General features: G+C 38.1%; 1 protein-coding gene across 2 annotated transcripts in view; it reads right to left on the reverse strand.

Annotated features, from left to right (window-relative positions):
• Nucleotides 1–14,080, reverse strand: part of CERS6 (ceramide synthase 6) — a gene marked incomplete at both ends in the record, with an annotated part of 306,258 nt that overhangs the window by 202,769 nt on the left and 89,409 nt on the right. For both annotated transcript variants that reach the window (XM_080719887.1, XM_080719886.1), the window contains one exon: nt 1,234–1,364. In XM_080719887.1, the coding sequence (XP_080576013.1) occupies nt 1,234–1,364 (131 nt within the window). The remainder of the gene's footprint in view (nt 1–1,233; nt 1,365–14,080) is intronic.

The raw sequence follows: 14,080 nt of genomic DNA on the forward strand, positions 1-14,080 counted from the left end.
TCTGAAGTAGCACATTATACAAAAAATAATAAACCACATGAGAAATGTAAATTAAATAATATAAACAAAAGTTTTGGAGAAGATATAAGAAGCTACTGCCAGCCCAGAAGCCAAGGAAGAAGAAAGTGTCAAAGAAGAGCTCATCAACACCATCTCATGAAACAGCAGTCAAAGGCCACTGGCCCTGGCCCAGTGCTTGCCCAGGAGTCCTCCTACCCCCACCCATGAGCCTCCTACCCACAGCCCATCTTTTCTCTTTAATCTTTAAGTTACTGACTGTTCATACCAATTGCTTAACACACATATATAATTGCCTTTTAAATATCATTTACCCAGTCATACCAAGTCTTATCTTCTTGACATTGCCATGTTTCTTGGAGGGAGGATCATAATATATACCTGTGTACCTCCCCGCCATTTTGCTTTCACATTCCCACGCTTCTACCACCTAGAAATGCTGTTAACTGAATGTAACTGTGACTGTCCTGTTTATTGGGGTACATAAAGAACAGCTAAGTTCAGGGAAAAGCCATATACAGGAGTCTAGTGTCAGCCTTTGCCACTCAAAACGTGGCCCATGGGTCAGCAGCATCTGCATCATCTGTGCGCTTGTTTAAAATGCAGAGTATTAGCTGCCCTCTCAGACCACGAGAATCTGAATCTGCATTTTAACATTAATCCCAGAGGCCTGATGCCTATGCACCTTTGTACTTGAAAAAAAATAATAAACTTGTAAACTCAGTATAGTATAGAGAGGGATGGCACTGAGTTACCAAGGTAGTCAGTTGGAGAAGGGAAAAGGAGAACATGGATTTGAGAATGTGGGCACACACCAAGTCAAAACTTGACCCCAACTAAGATATGGTTCAATTGAGGGAGCCCAGGTCTTAGCCCCGGCCTCAGGGCCAGGTCAGAAAACAAATTTCAGCTTTTAACTAGGAGCAAAGATGCCTAAATACTTCCATAAACTGCTGCTAAGTTTAATAATAGGAAGGTCTTGCAATCTAAATATTTTGGAGGAACTGCATACGGAAGCAAACTCTACTATGTCCAAAGTGGAAATCACAAATCTTACCAACTCCTGCTCCCCTCATTTTTCCTGAAGTATTTTCTCACCAGATGGCATGCTTTTTAAGGGCTGCCAGAGCCTGTGAGGTTCTGCTGTTTTTCACCTGTGGGGTGGCATGAATATTGAGGCAGGTTTTACTTTCAGAAGGAAAAATGGCAACTCACATGCTCTCACAGAACCTCGTCAGGGTGCTGGGCTTCTCCTGATTGCGTCTTTGTCGAAACCAGCGCTGGATGCTTCGAACATCCCAGTCCAGCTGCTTAGAGAGGCCCTCCAATCTCTTCTCATCGGGGTGCTAGGAAGCAAAACAAAACAAAAAAACAAACAAACAAGGAAAATCAAGTTCATTTCAATTTCCTTTATTTTACTGGTACACTGCACTCATACACCATGAAGAAGTTCAGAACGATAGAGGCACACATGCACACAGCACTCAGTGAGCCTCCCCAGCTCCCACCCACTCCTCCCTCCCCCTGCAGGACACGGTGATTGGCACTGACAAATCTGTATCTGTACATCGCATCCATTGAAGTCAAGTTCACTAGTACATTCCCATGGTTCACAAATTAAAAACTGCCCAGCTTCCCCTTCTAAATTTATTCCTGTGTTCCTCATTCCTCCTTTCCTTGACAGGAAACTGTAATAATTAAATCAGTTCCTTTCCCCAGTTACTGTACACAAATAAGAGGAAAATTGAATATGCATCCCTATATTCCTTTCTCATCACACAAAATGGTCATATATTGTGGCTTTGTGCTGGTCTTGGGGCTTTTTATTTCCCATGTATCACTGATATCATTTCCCAATGATATTTCCATATCAGTATGAAAAAAAAACATACACATTCTTTCATAGAACTGTAGGAATACACTATAATTTATTTACCAATTCTCCTGATAATAAACTTTAGGTATCACACAAACTTCAACTGCTATAAACAATGCTGAATAAATAAACTTATCATGAGTCATTTTGTATATGAAAGCTGTTTATGAAGGGGTTCGATGCTTTTGTTATTTATTTTGATATTTAAGAAGTACTCTCTGCCAGGTGTGGTGGTACACACTTTTAATCCCAGTATTTGGGAGGCTGAGACAGGAGGATCGCAGGTTCATGGCCAAGCTCAGAAAACTTAGTGAGGCCCTGTTTCAAAATAATAATTAAACAAAAAAAAAGGCTAGAGCAGGTATAGCTCAGAGGTTTAATGCCTCTGGGTTCCATCCCCAGTACCACATCTGCACATACATATACATATACATAGAGAGAGAGAGAGAGAGAGAAGTACTCTCACTGGTGATTTTATCAACTCATAATTTTGCAAGCAAGGCTGTCTAATTCTCAGTTTCCTCAATAAAGCATATTAAACTTTTTTTCCCTTATTTCTAGTATGATCTGTAAAAAAGTTGTATCCCAGTATAGTATTGGTATTTTTATGAGAGAAGCATCTCTCCATGTTTTTTTTTTTTTTAATCACCTGTATTTTCCTTTTGGTGAAGAGTGTGTTCATATTTATTGCGTGCTTTTTTCTAGATTTCATTTTTCTTCATTGATTTGTAGTTCTTCATTTATTAGGAGGATTAAACCCTTGTCTGCACTATAAATTACATACATTTTATTGGCATATTACTTGTGTTTTAGAATTTGCTTATTATTTTTTGCTTCTTTCTCACTTGTAGATGTTTGCTAAAATATATTTAAGTTTACAAATATTTTCTACAATATCTGCTAAACTTGGAGTCATAATTAGAAAAGCCTTCTTTGTTAAAAAAATAAAAGAACTTCTTCTGGTAGGGTAAGGTGATGCACACCTGTATTCTCAATACTTGGGAGGCTGAGACAGGAAGAATGCAGGTTCAAATACAGTCTCAGCAACTTAGTGAGGCACTCAGCAACTTAATGAGTACCTGTTTCAAAATAAAAAATAAGAAGAAAAATAAAATAGGGCTAGGGGTATAGCTCAGAGGTAGAACTCCCCTGAGGTTCAATCCTCAATCACACACACACACACACACACACACACACACACACTTTTCCTGAGTTTCCTTGTAGTATTTTTAGGGTTGTGATATGTTCAAATCTTTAGTGTATTCAGGATATTTGCTGTTATTCAGGGTATGATATGAATCTAATTTTATTCCTTTCCATATGGCTACCCCAAATCCTAATATCCTTATGCAGCTTCCCCAATTGAAAAATGCAGCTTCCCCAATTGAAAAACCAACTATTCTTCCCCTGCTGATTCTTATTTATGAATCAGCAATGTATAGTCAGTTATATATCTCCATGTGAACTTTAAAATTATCTATTTTCAAAATAGATAAATTTCAAGCAAAAACTCTTGTTAGTATTTTAATAAAATTACTCTAATTTGTCAAATTAATGTAGAGTGAATTAACATCATTACTCAGTTTGCCTTTGTGTCCTTCAAGGATGTTTTAAAACCTTCCTCAACCACTTTTTTTCTTTTTCTCCCACCTTTTGTCTTCTCACACATTTAAGTTTCTTTGCTTCACTCCTCCCAAGACTCCTTCATCAGGCTGGATGGCCCACCTCTTTGAGCTCTGCATTTATCTGTCGTCCAGCTGGCCCTGGTTCTTCCTTTTAGCACCTGCCTTAGGGCCAGGCACATACTGTGCTTTCTATTATATAGAAGCTCTTTCTTCCAGTGTAAAATAAACACTGCATAAGCTATTACTATTTGCTATTCTTTTTATTCTTATTTATTGACCATTTTCATTTTAACACTGACTGAATAAAACTACAATTCTCCTTCAAAAAATAATCTTCCTCAAATAGGTCATACACATACCTTATTATGTTTATTCCTACAGGTTTTCTCGTTTGTTTCTATTGCAAGTGAGATACTTTCTTATAATCTTTTAACTGATTATTTGCATATATATGAAAGCTACTGGGTTTTGGTTAGTAATTTTGTACCAAAAATTCATACTATTTCTGATAGTTTTTCACTCCATTCCCTTAATTTTCCATGTTACATAATAACATTACTGCAATGTAAGATCCATAAACAAAGGAAATTTTTATTATCTTTATTCATCAATAAATCTTAAATGAATAAATCTTCAATAGCAATAGTTTTGCCTCCTTCTTTCTAACCTTTTGACTTTTTTTCTCTTAATCTACTTTCTACTTCAGGGTAAAATTTAGCACAACATAAAAAAGTAGTTATAATAGCTATTCCTATTTGTTCTAGATATCAGCGAAAATACTTTTATTTTTTTTATTAAGCAAGTAGCCAGTTTGAGACTTATAAATACTTACAATGTAAAGCACCAAACCCTGGTTAAATAATTTCATTATAATAAAAAATATGTTGGATTTCAGCATCGATGAAGTATCATGTAGTTTTTCTTCTTAGATTTTGTTGTTATTTCAGTGCTGTGGGTAGAACCCCAGGCCTTCCATACGACAGACAAATGTTCTAACAACCAAGCTACATTTCCAGGCCTTCTTTACTAATATGATGAATTCTACATATATTTTAAAATATTGAATATAGGGAATAAACTCTACTTGGTGATGATAAATAATTCTTTTTAATGTTTTACCATCATTCAGCTTTCCTCACTGAAAAACTAGATCTTGTTTACTAAGATTTTATTTAGAGTTTTTTCATCAATATTAATAAGTCTGATTGATCTCTAGTATTTGGGGGGAGGCGAAATCATTGTCAGGCTTTGATATTAATGTTTTATTGCCACACTGAAAGGAAGCAGATGGCTGCTTAAATTTTCAGTGCTTTGAAAATTTTTAATAAAATCATATTTTGTTTTTATTTTGTGGTACCAGAGATTGAATCCAGGAGCAGTTTACCTTTGAGCTACAGACCCAGTTCTATTTTTATTTGGAAACAGAGTCTCACTAAGTTGTTGAGGCCTGGCTAAGTTGCCAAGGTTAACCTTAAACCCATGATCCTCCTGACCCAGCCTCCCTGGCAGCGGAATAACAGGAGTGTGCGCCCATGCCAGGCTGAGAATTGTCTGTTTTTACGATTTTGCTAGAATTCTTCTGTGAGATATGTTAAGTAGATTTACTATAGTAACCATTTTGTTATATACCTCAAAGTAGCATATTATATATCTTAAATATATACAATTTAAAAAGGGGAAAGAGCAAATACAATTTCTTCAGCTATTAGGTGAGAATTTAGGCATTCACCTATCTTAGAAACGCTAATCTTCTGAACAATGAAAAGAACATATCCTATATACTTGATAAGTGGTCTGAATGAATGAGAAAAAAGGAAAAAAACAAAATCTTTTTGGGAGCATTTGAGCCTGGCACATATTTCAGTGTAGCTTTTTAAATCTGATCTGTACACATACATACATGGAGAAAATTATGTTTTCCTAGAATAATTTCCTTTTTTGTTGTTGTTGTCTTGAAAAGAGAATTTACTTCTGACATAAGTAAATCAGCTGGTGGACTGTGGTGCTGATAACTGTATGGAGGATAGTTTGCAGGGTGAAGAGCAAGGTTAATTCCAGGGCACCTCCCCACTCCCATCTATCTTATGGAAGGTATTAGAATAATTTCCATTTTTATCCAGGTTTTTCCATTTTATTTCCTTAGCTAATTGAAATGTACTCTTTCCTGTTTCTGTATCAATTACTACACCATTATATGTAGTAATTATATGTGCTTGTTTTAAGGTGTTTTTTTTTTTTACTAAGTTGGCTTTCTGTTAAAAAATTAAACTAGTGAAGTACTTTTACATTAAAATTCCTTAATTCTGGACTTCCGGGAAGATGGCGACCGAGAAAAGCGGGGCTTAAGAGCCCTGCTAACAACCAATCTCCATTACCACAAAATCAGCGCCTTTCATAGCCAGAAAACACCATCACCAGAGAAACAAAAAAACACCAGGCTCCAGAGAGAAAGTGGACTGAGAACAGAGCTCAGAGCCACAGAGGAGATACAGCGGCCTCACGCCCGAGGACGCGACAGCAGCGCCATACTGCCGGCGGCACCGGCGAATTTACCAGAAGGCTACAAGCAAGCCGAGGTGAGCCGCTGCAGAACAGCCAGGCGGGATCTTTCGGGGCAGGGAGCATCTAAAGCTCCCAGTGGCTGAGCTCAGCACACGCTGCAGGGACTCAGAGTGGAAATCAAAACCAGAGAAGAAAAAATACGCCAGCCTCATGGCCGAGGGCGTGGCAGCAGCGCCATATTGCCACCAGTGGCAGCAGCATTGAATTCACCGAGTCCAGTACAGCTACATCTACGTACTCAAGAACAGTGAGTCAAATTGCGGGCCACAGAGGAGAAATCCCAGTACTGTACTCCCTGGGACTTGACCCAGTGGGGGAGTGGCGGTGGCAGAGATATCACACCATAGGAGAACGTGCAACCTGTAATCCCCCATAGTCTAAAGCAGCCTCTATCGACTCCCTGGGTAGGAGACTCTGTGATACAACCCAGTAAAGGAGTAGTGGGGTCTGAGATACTAGAGACTCGAGATCCAGAGCACCTTAAGCGTAGTCATAGTGACCCAAGGGAAGAACCCAGAGAAGGCACAAACTTCCGAAATCATGGGAAAGAGGAATAACACTGGAGCAATGAATGCCCACAACCCCACAACATCAGAACCCGATAAAACAGAAAATCAGAGATTTCTAGAAGATCAAATCAGGAAAATAACTGTAGAAATAATAGAGATGCTTGGAAATGAACTCAGAGAGAGCCAAAAAGAGATAAAGGATGCAATTAATGAAGTAAAGGCCTCAATTCAAAGCATGAACAACCGATTAGACCACATGGAGAACAGAATCTCGCTCTTAGAAGATGATCATTCCAAAAATGAACGCATAGTTTTTAATCTAGGAAAAAATATCCGACAGCAGGAATCTGATATTGAAGAAATATGGGCCCATTTTAAGAGAGCTAACCTAAGAATAATTGGAATAGAGGAGGGAAAAGAAAGTGAAACCAAAGGGATCAATAATCTCTTCAAAGAAGTAATAGCAGAAAATTTTCCAAACATAGAGCAAGAGGTCGATACACAGGTCCAGGAAACTTATAGAACTCCCTTTAGACAGGATCAGAGAAGAGGATCCCCACGCCACATAATTGTCAAAATGACCACTGTGGAAGCCAAGCAGAGAATCTTAAAGGCAACAAAAACAAAGGGCCAAGTGACATTCACAGGCAAACCAATTAGAATCACTCCATACTTCCCAAACCAAGTCATGAGAGCCAGAAGGGCTTGGAGTAACATATTCCAAACTCTGAAAGAAAACAACTTCCAGCCAAAAGTGTCCTACCCAGCAAAACTTTCTATCAAATTAGATGGAGAAATAAGAAGCTTCCACGACAAACAGAAACTGAAGGAATTTATGCCTTCAAAACCAGCGCTAGAGAAAATACTCAAAGAGATTAACTATAAAGAAGAAATAGGTAACACACACCAGAACCAGAGAAACAAGATTTTCCATCTAACAGACAACTAAGACTGGTTATCTGTGGAGATTCATTTTTTATGTTAGTCTTTTACCTATCTCTAAATTGTATTGTTTGCTTTTATTGTTGCTAATTTTTAGGATTTCTAGTTGGAATATTAATATACCTTCAGATATAGCATTTGGAAATATTTTATCCCATTCTATCAGTAACTTTTAACTCTGTTTACAGTGTTTTGGATATACAATATTTTTTTATTTTTTAGGGAGTTTGTATACTCTTCTGTTGCCTGTGTCATTGAAATCATATCCAAGAAATCACTGCTAATTTCAATGTTGTGAGGTTTTATGACCCAGATTTTCTTCTAAAAGTATATAGTCTTAAGATTTATATTTAGGTTTTTTATCTATTTTGAGTTAATATTTGTATATGGTGTTAGTTAAGGGTCCAATTTTATTCTTTTTCATGTAATTATTATTTTTCAACAATATTTAGTTAAAAGATTATTATTTCCTCCACCAAATGTTCGTGGAAACCTTGTCAAAAATAACTTGACAATATATGGAAGAATGTATCTCTAGGCTTTTATTTAATTCCAATGGTTTATATATCTGCCTTTAGAACAGTACTACACTGTTTCAATTATTGTAGCTTTATATGGTTTGAAATCAGAAAATATATATCTTCTAGCTTTGTTCTCTTTCAAGATCGTTTTGGGTATCTAGAGTCCATATTCCATATTAGGATAGATTTTTTTTCTGAAATATAAATATATAAATATATGATAGTTTCACCTAAAAAAAAAAAAGAAAAAAATATTCTCTGGTAAGAAAGAAAGCAAAAAGAAATATTGAAATGTTATCTTTAAGTCATCAAAAGCTTGGTATCAGACAAATGAAACTGTTATGTGAGATTATCATTTTTGATTTTGGATACATTGCTATAATACTAGATGTCAACCACTAAGCCAAGCTTGGGAAGGAGGGATGGGGAGGGAATGGGGTGGGGATCGGGTGGGGGCTGACTGGGCGATGTGTGCATGTATGTCTACAAAAGTTTGTATCCCACTATGATGTATGAATACAGTGCACCAATAAAAATTAAAATTAAAATTAAAATTAAAAAAAAAAGAAATGCTCGTCTCTGGGCCGGGCGTGGTGGCGCACGCTTTTGATCCCCGTGCTTGGGAGGCTGAGACAGGAGGATCGCACAGGTTCAAAGCCAGCCTCAGCTACTCAGTGAGACTCTCAGCAACTTAGTGAGACCCTGGTTCCAAAATAAAGTATAAAATAGGTCTGGGAGTATAGCCCGGAGGTAGAAAATCCTGAGTACCAAAAAACAAGCAAACAAACAAACAAACCCCCCCCCCAAAAAAAAATTCCTTATTTCTACAGTTTTGCTAACTCATTTATTTTGGCTTTGGCCTATATTGTTTCTTCTTTCTGCTTATCTCCACTGATTTTGTGGTTCTTTTACTAATGCTCAAGTTACTAATTTTTTTTCATATATTAAAGTGTTTCCAACCAAACCCTGCTTTGGTAGGGTACATAAAAGTAGTGCTTTCATTCTCATTGTTTATAAAATATTCTAAAATATTATGTTTACCAAAGAGTTGATTAAGATAGCATTCAGAAATTTCCAGGAACAAGAGGGTTTCTGGGATTTTCTTCCCTGTCTTCTAATTGCTAGTATTATTAAATTATACCTAATTTCTAAATTTTATCATAGATTTGTAATAAGACAATCAGTTTTGTTAAATATTGGGTAGGCAAAATGAGAAGAAATCATAGTCTCTACATTGGAAATACAGGGTTCTAAATTTAACACTTAGAGCTTCCTCGTTAATTATACTTTTAAAAATTCCTATATTCGATGTTATATTTTATTCACTGGATCTGTTATGACCCATATGCAAATTAAAATTCCTTACTATTGTGTTTCTGTTTCTTCTTTAATTCCTCTTGTGAAAATATGAAACTACTATTTAGTGCAAATATATTTACAGCCCTTTTATTTTCAAGGTGAATTTTTCCTATGGCAATAAAAGCGAATGCTTTATTTCATTTAATGCTTTCAGAAATCCTACTTTCTTTGTTATTTATATTTACCTGGATACAGTTCACCTTGCTTTTATTTTCAACTTTTTAATTGCTTTGTCTTATTAAAGGATCTCATTTTCTAGGGCTGCCATCACAAAGTACAGACTTGGTGATTTAAACGACAGAAACGTAATGCCTGACAGTTCAAGAGGCTGGAAGTCCTGGTCAAGGTGTGGTTAGGTCTGTTCTTTCTGAAGACTGTGAGGGAAGGATCTACTCCAGGCCCCCATAAGGTGTGGATGGCATCTTCGCCCTGTGTCTCTCCACATCACCTACCCTCATGCCTGTCTCTGTCCAAAGTTCCTTTTTTTGCTAGGCATGGTGATGCATGCTTATAATCCCAGTACTTGGGAGGCTGAAACAGGTGGATCGCAGGTTCATGGCCAGCCTCAGCAACCTCCTGAGGCTCTCTGCAACTTAGTGAGACCTTGTTTCAAAATTAAAAAAAAAAAAGATCTGGGGGTATACCTCAGAGGTAAACTGCCCCTGAGTTTAATCCCCAGTAACACACACACACACACACACACACACACACACACACACACACACACACACGCATCTTTTTTTGGGGGGGAGAGGCACTAGGGATTGAACTCAGAGACATTCTGACTCTGAGCTACACCCCCAGACCTATATTTCTATTTTTAAATTTTGAAACAGTGTCAGCCGAGCATGGTGGTGCACACTTGTAATCCCAGTACTTGGGAGACTGAAACAGGAGGAAAGCAGTTCGGGACAGCCTCAGCTACTTAGTTAAGCCTTCTGCAACTTCATGACACCTAGTTTCAAAATAAAGAATAAAAATATAGGACTGGGGTGTATCTTGGAGATAGGATGTTCCTTGGTTCCATCCCCAGTACTGAAAAAAAAAAATTAAAACAGAGTCTTTGGTTACCAAGGTTGGCCTCAAGCCTGTGATCCTCCTGTTTCAGCCTCCCCAGTACTGGGATTATAGGCCTGTGCTACCAGGTCCAGCTAAATTTTCCCTTTTTGTAAGGACACGAGCTATATTAGATTAAGACCAAACATACCAACTCCTCTTTAACTTGATCACCTTTATAAACGTCCTTTCTCCAAATAAGTTTGTATTCTGAGATATAGGAAGAATTCAGTTTATGAATTTGGGGGATGGGAAACAATTCTACCCATAATAGTAGTAACCTAACCTTGAATTGTTATATTAGATGAGTTAAACCCATTTGTATACACTCATAAGATTGATGAGGATTTTTTTATACTTTTATTATGTTCTGCTTCATATTTTGATGACTTTTAAAATACCTTATTACTAGGATTGTTTCTTTTTTTACAGTGGCGTACAATTGTTGTGTTAGTGGTTATCCATATAATTATAATCCACTTCTATTTCTTTTCCTTCTGTAATATTTTCATAAGCACTGTATTTAAAATTAGCATTGCTGGGCGTGGTGGCGCACGCTTGTAATCCCCACGCTTGGGAGGCGGAGACAGGAGGATCGCGCAGGTTCGAAGCCAGCCGTGCTGGCGTAAGAGACCCTGTCTCAAAAATATAAAATAGGTCTGGGAGTGTAGCCCAGAGGTAGAAGGGCTTCCAGGAACCCCAGAACCACCAAAAAAATAATAATAATAATAAATAAATAAATAAAATAAAATTAGCATTATTTCCTCTTCCTCTCTCCCTTCTTTTTTAGCACTCAATATTAGTCAACAATATTATCTGTCTTTGAGTTTACTCTTGTACAATTAAAGATGCTTAGACTTCTATTTGATTTGCCAGCTTTAACTGATAAGTAGACTCTTGCCTAGTAAAGATGATGCAATCAGTGAACTCTACTCTCACCTCCTTCCTTCCCCTCAGTTTTCCTCCACTGTACCATTGCTACACTGTGAGAACACAGACTGTTAAAATTCTGTTCTTTCACCAACCCTCACATTTCTTTGTCTCAGGTCTAGACAAAGAATATAAATATATTCACAACTCACAAACCTTTCCAGTGATCTTTTCGTTAGCTAAAATTAATGATGAAATGTCTCCTCAAGAAAGAAGAGACTGAAGGAAAACAAATTATAGGGACTCGTCCTATAATTTTAAAACATAGTCTAACATACCAAAGTATACTATGATATGATATTCCTGAAGGGAAATACAATTTGGATGTAAAATACCTCTGAGTTCAACCTCTAGTACCCTCAAAAAAAAAAAAAAAGACTCAATAAAAAAGAGATAGTCATTCTGTTTATTTGAGCAGATCTGACACAACCCACAACTGTCCCAAGATTAAAGCATCATAATGTCTAGAACTGTGATCTGGCAACTTGTGCCTTTACTCCTCCAGTGATGCTGATGCCAGTGAAAGTGTGGACCCACCGGCCCAAACACATGCTATAGAGCTTAATGAAAGACTCGCGTGCATTGTTTTATTTAACCCTCATAAAAGCCTTTGAGGAAGTTATTCAAAGATTGCCACAAATAAAATCCCTATAGTCTAGAGAGAATAAAAACCTTGTTGAAGGCCACAACACTAGGACACAGAAGAGCAGATATGCTAATACACAAACCCAGGTCTGACCAACTTGAAAAACAAAGCTAATTATTTCATAAAACTTTAGATCTGGGCAAGGAAGAGTAGGATAACAAGACAGGTATTACCTCCAAAGGACACACGGCTCTGGGTATGGCCCAGTCATAAGAGAACATGCTTAGCATTCAGGAGGCCCTGGGTTCATTCCGCAGTGCACGCACACACACACACACACACACACACACACACACACACACACACTCTCTCTCTGCAGGAGAATATAACATTAAATTCCTGAGGTAACCTCATAGGTTACAGCTACATGGTCAAGTCACACAGGGCAGAGTCCCACATTCAGAAGGACCCAATCTGCAGTTTAAAGCTCCGTGGCTGCCATGTTGAAATTCTCCCTGTTTTATCTTATAGTTTCTGTTTTGCGAGTAAAATCCAAGGGGGCAACAGAGCACCGGCCATGGGCTGGCAGTCTTGGCTTATGTGCAGTCCACCATATCCTGCAGATGGGCTCTGTCATCCCTTCCCCATCCCCTGCCTCACAGCTCCCACCTGCCTCCCCCTCTCCCTTACCTACTGGGGGCTGCTGACCCTGGAAGCAAGGGAGCAGTGGGCTTGAGTTTGGACTTCCCAAGGTTTTTCAGTTTCGCTTGGGTGGCTCAGTAGGTGTGAGCCTCTTGTCCCCCTAGTCTGCACACAGAGGCTGCAATGCCCTGGGAAGTCTCCCATTCCCTGCGCCTGTGTCAGGAGGAGGCCCACCTCAGCTTCCACTACCCCAGCCAAGGGTCTGGAGGAGAGGGGCACCAGCAGCTGCAAGCTGGGTGTGCAAGGGCACCTGTGAGCGGTGTGAGCATCCTCAGGCCTAGGCAGCATGACATTACACAGCAAACAAAAGGCCTTAATAGATCCAAAGGCAGATTGTGTAATGAACGTAAAAAGCTTTCTGGTTTTGTATCGTTAATGGCACTTTTTTTGTGCTTTTTGAACAAGGGGTCTCACATTTACATTCTGCACTGGGCCCCACAATCCATATATCCCTTCCTGCGCATAGCAGACTTAAGAGTTTTTGAGGGTACATCCCTAAAAATGTGGAAGAGAACCCGGCCCTTCTATAAAAGGTCACTTGGCCCCGTGGTCAAGACAGGATCCTGGATGACCACTCAAACATGCAGAGACAGCTTGCTCAAGCTCTCCAATTCTGCTCTCCCTATTACAGTCAACCTACCTGTCATGTTTTCACATCACAGCTCAGACCCAAGAATTACAAAGAATGCATGGAAAACAGCTCCAATTTTTGCTTCATTTATATTTAAAACACGATGCTTCTGTTTTAGTCATGTAAAATCTTCCAAAGGAATCACCTTGGAAACTAAGAGACAGTGATCATTAAAATTAGCTAGAAGCAAATAATATCCAGTGTAGTCAATGTGGCTGCAAACTCTTTTTAGTGCTTTTATAGGGGAAATTTCTCCAGTAATCATGATAAACATATGGCAAAGGAATTATAATGTCCACTGCAGGATTTCTAAAGGAAGGCATAAGAGTTGGATTTAAAACTCATTTCATTATCCATTTAGACTATTATATGCATAATGCATTCATAAATAAAATGCAAATGTGTTGCAATCACAATAAAATGTACCTGGGGGCTGGGGGTATATATCAGAGGTACAGTACTAGGCCCTGGATTTAATTCCCAGCACACAACACACATTAAAACAAAACTGATAATTCCCTACATATCTGTTTTTCAAAGAGTAGATGTTTTACTGTAGTAAACTGATACATTAAATGCAAATGTGAGTTATTTTCTAAATATTTTCTTCCTTCAAACACCATAAGATATCATTCCCTTCAGGTTGGGACCTGACAATCTAAAATTATTTCACAAAGCTACGAAAAGACCTTTTTCTCAAACTCCATTCAGTCTTTTCTTTTTTTCTTGCAAAAATTAAAAATGAAAACAAACACACACACAC

This window comes from Muscardinus avellanarius, assembly GCF_963383645.1.
Source record: "Muscardinus avellanarius genome assembly, chromosome: 2".
Taxonomy (NCBI): Eukaryota; Metazoa; Chordata; class Mammalia; order Rodentia; family Gliridae; genus Muscardinus; species Muscardinus avellanarius.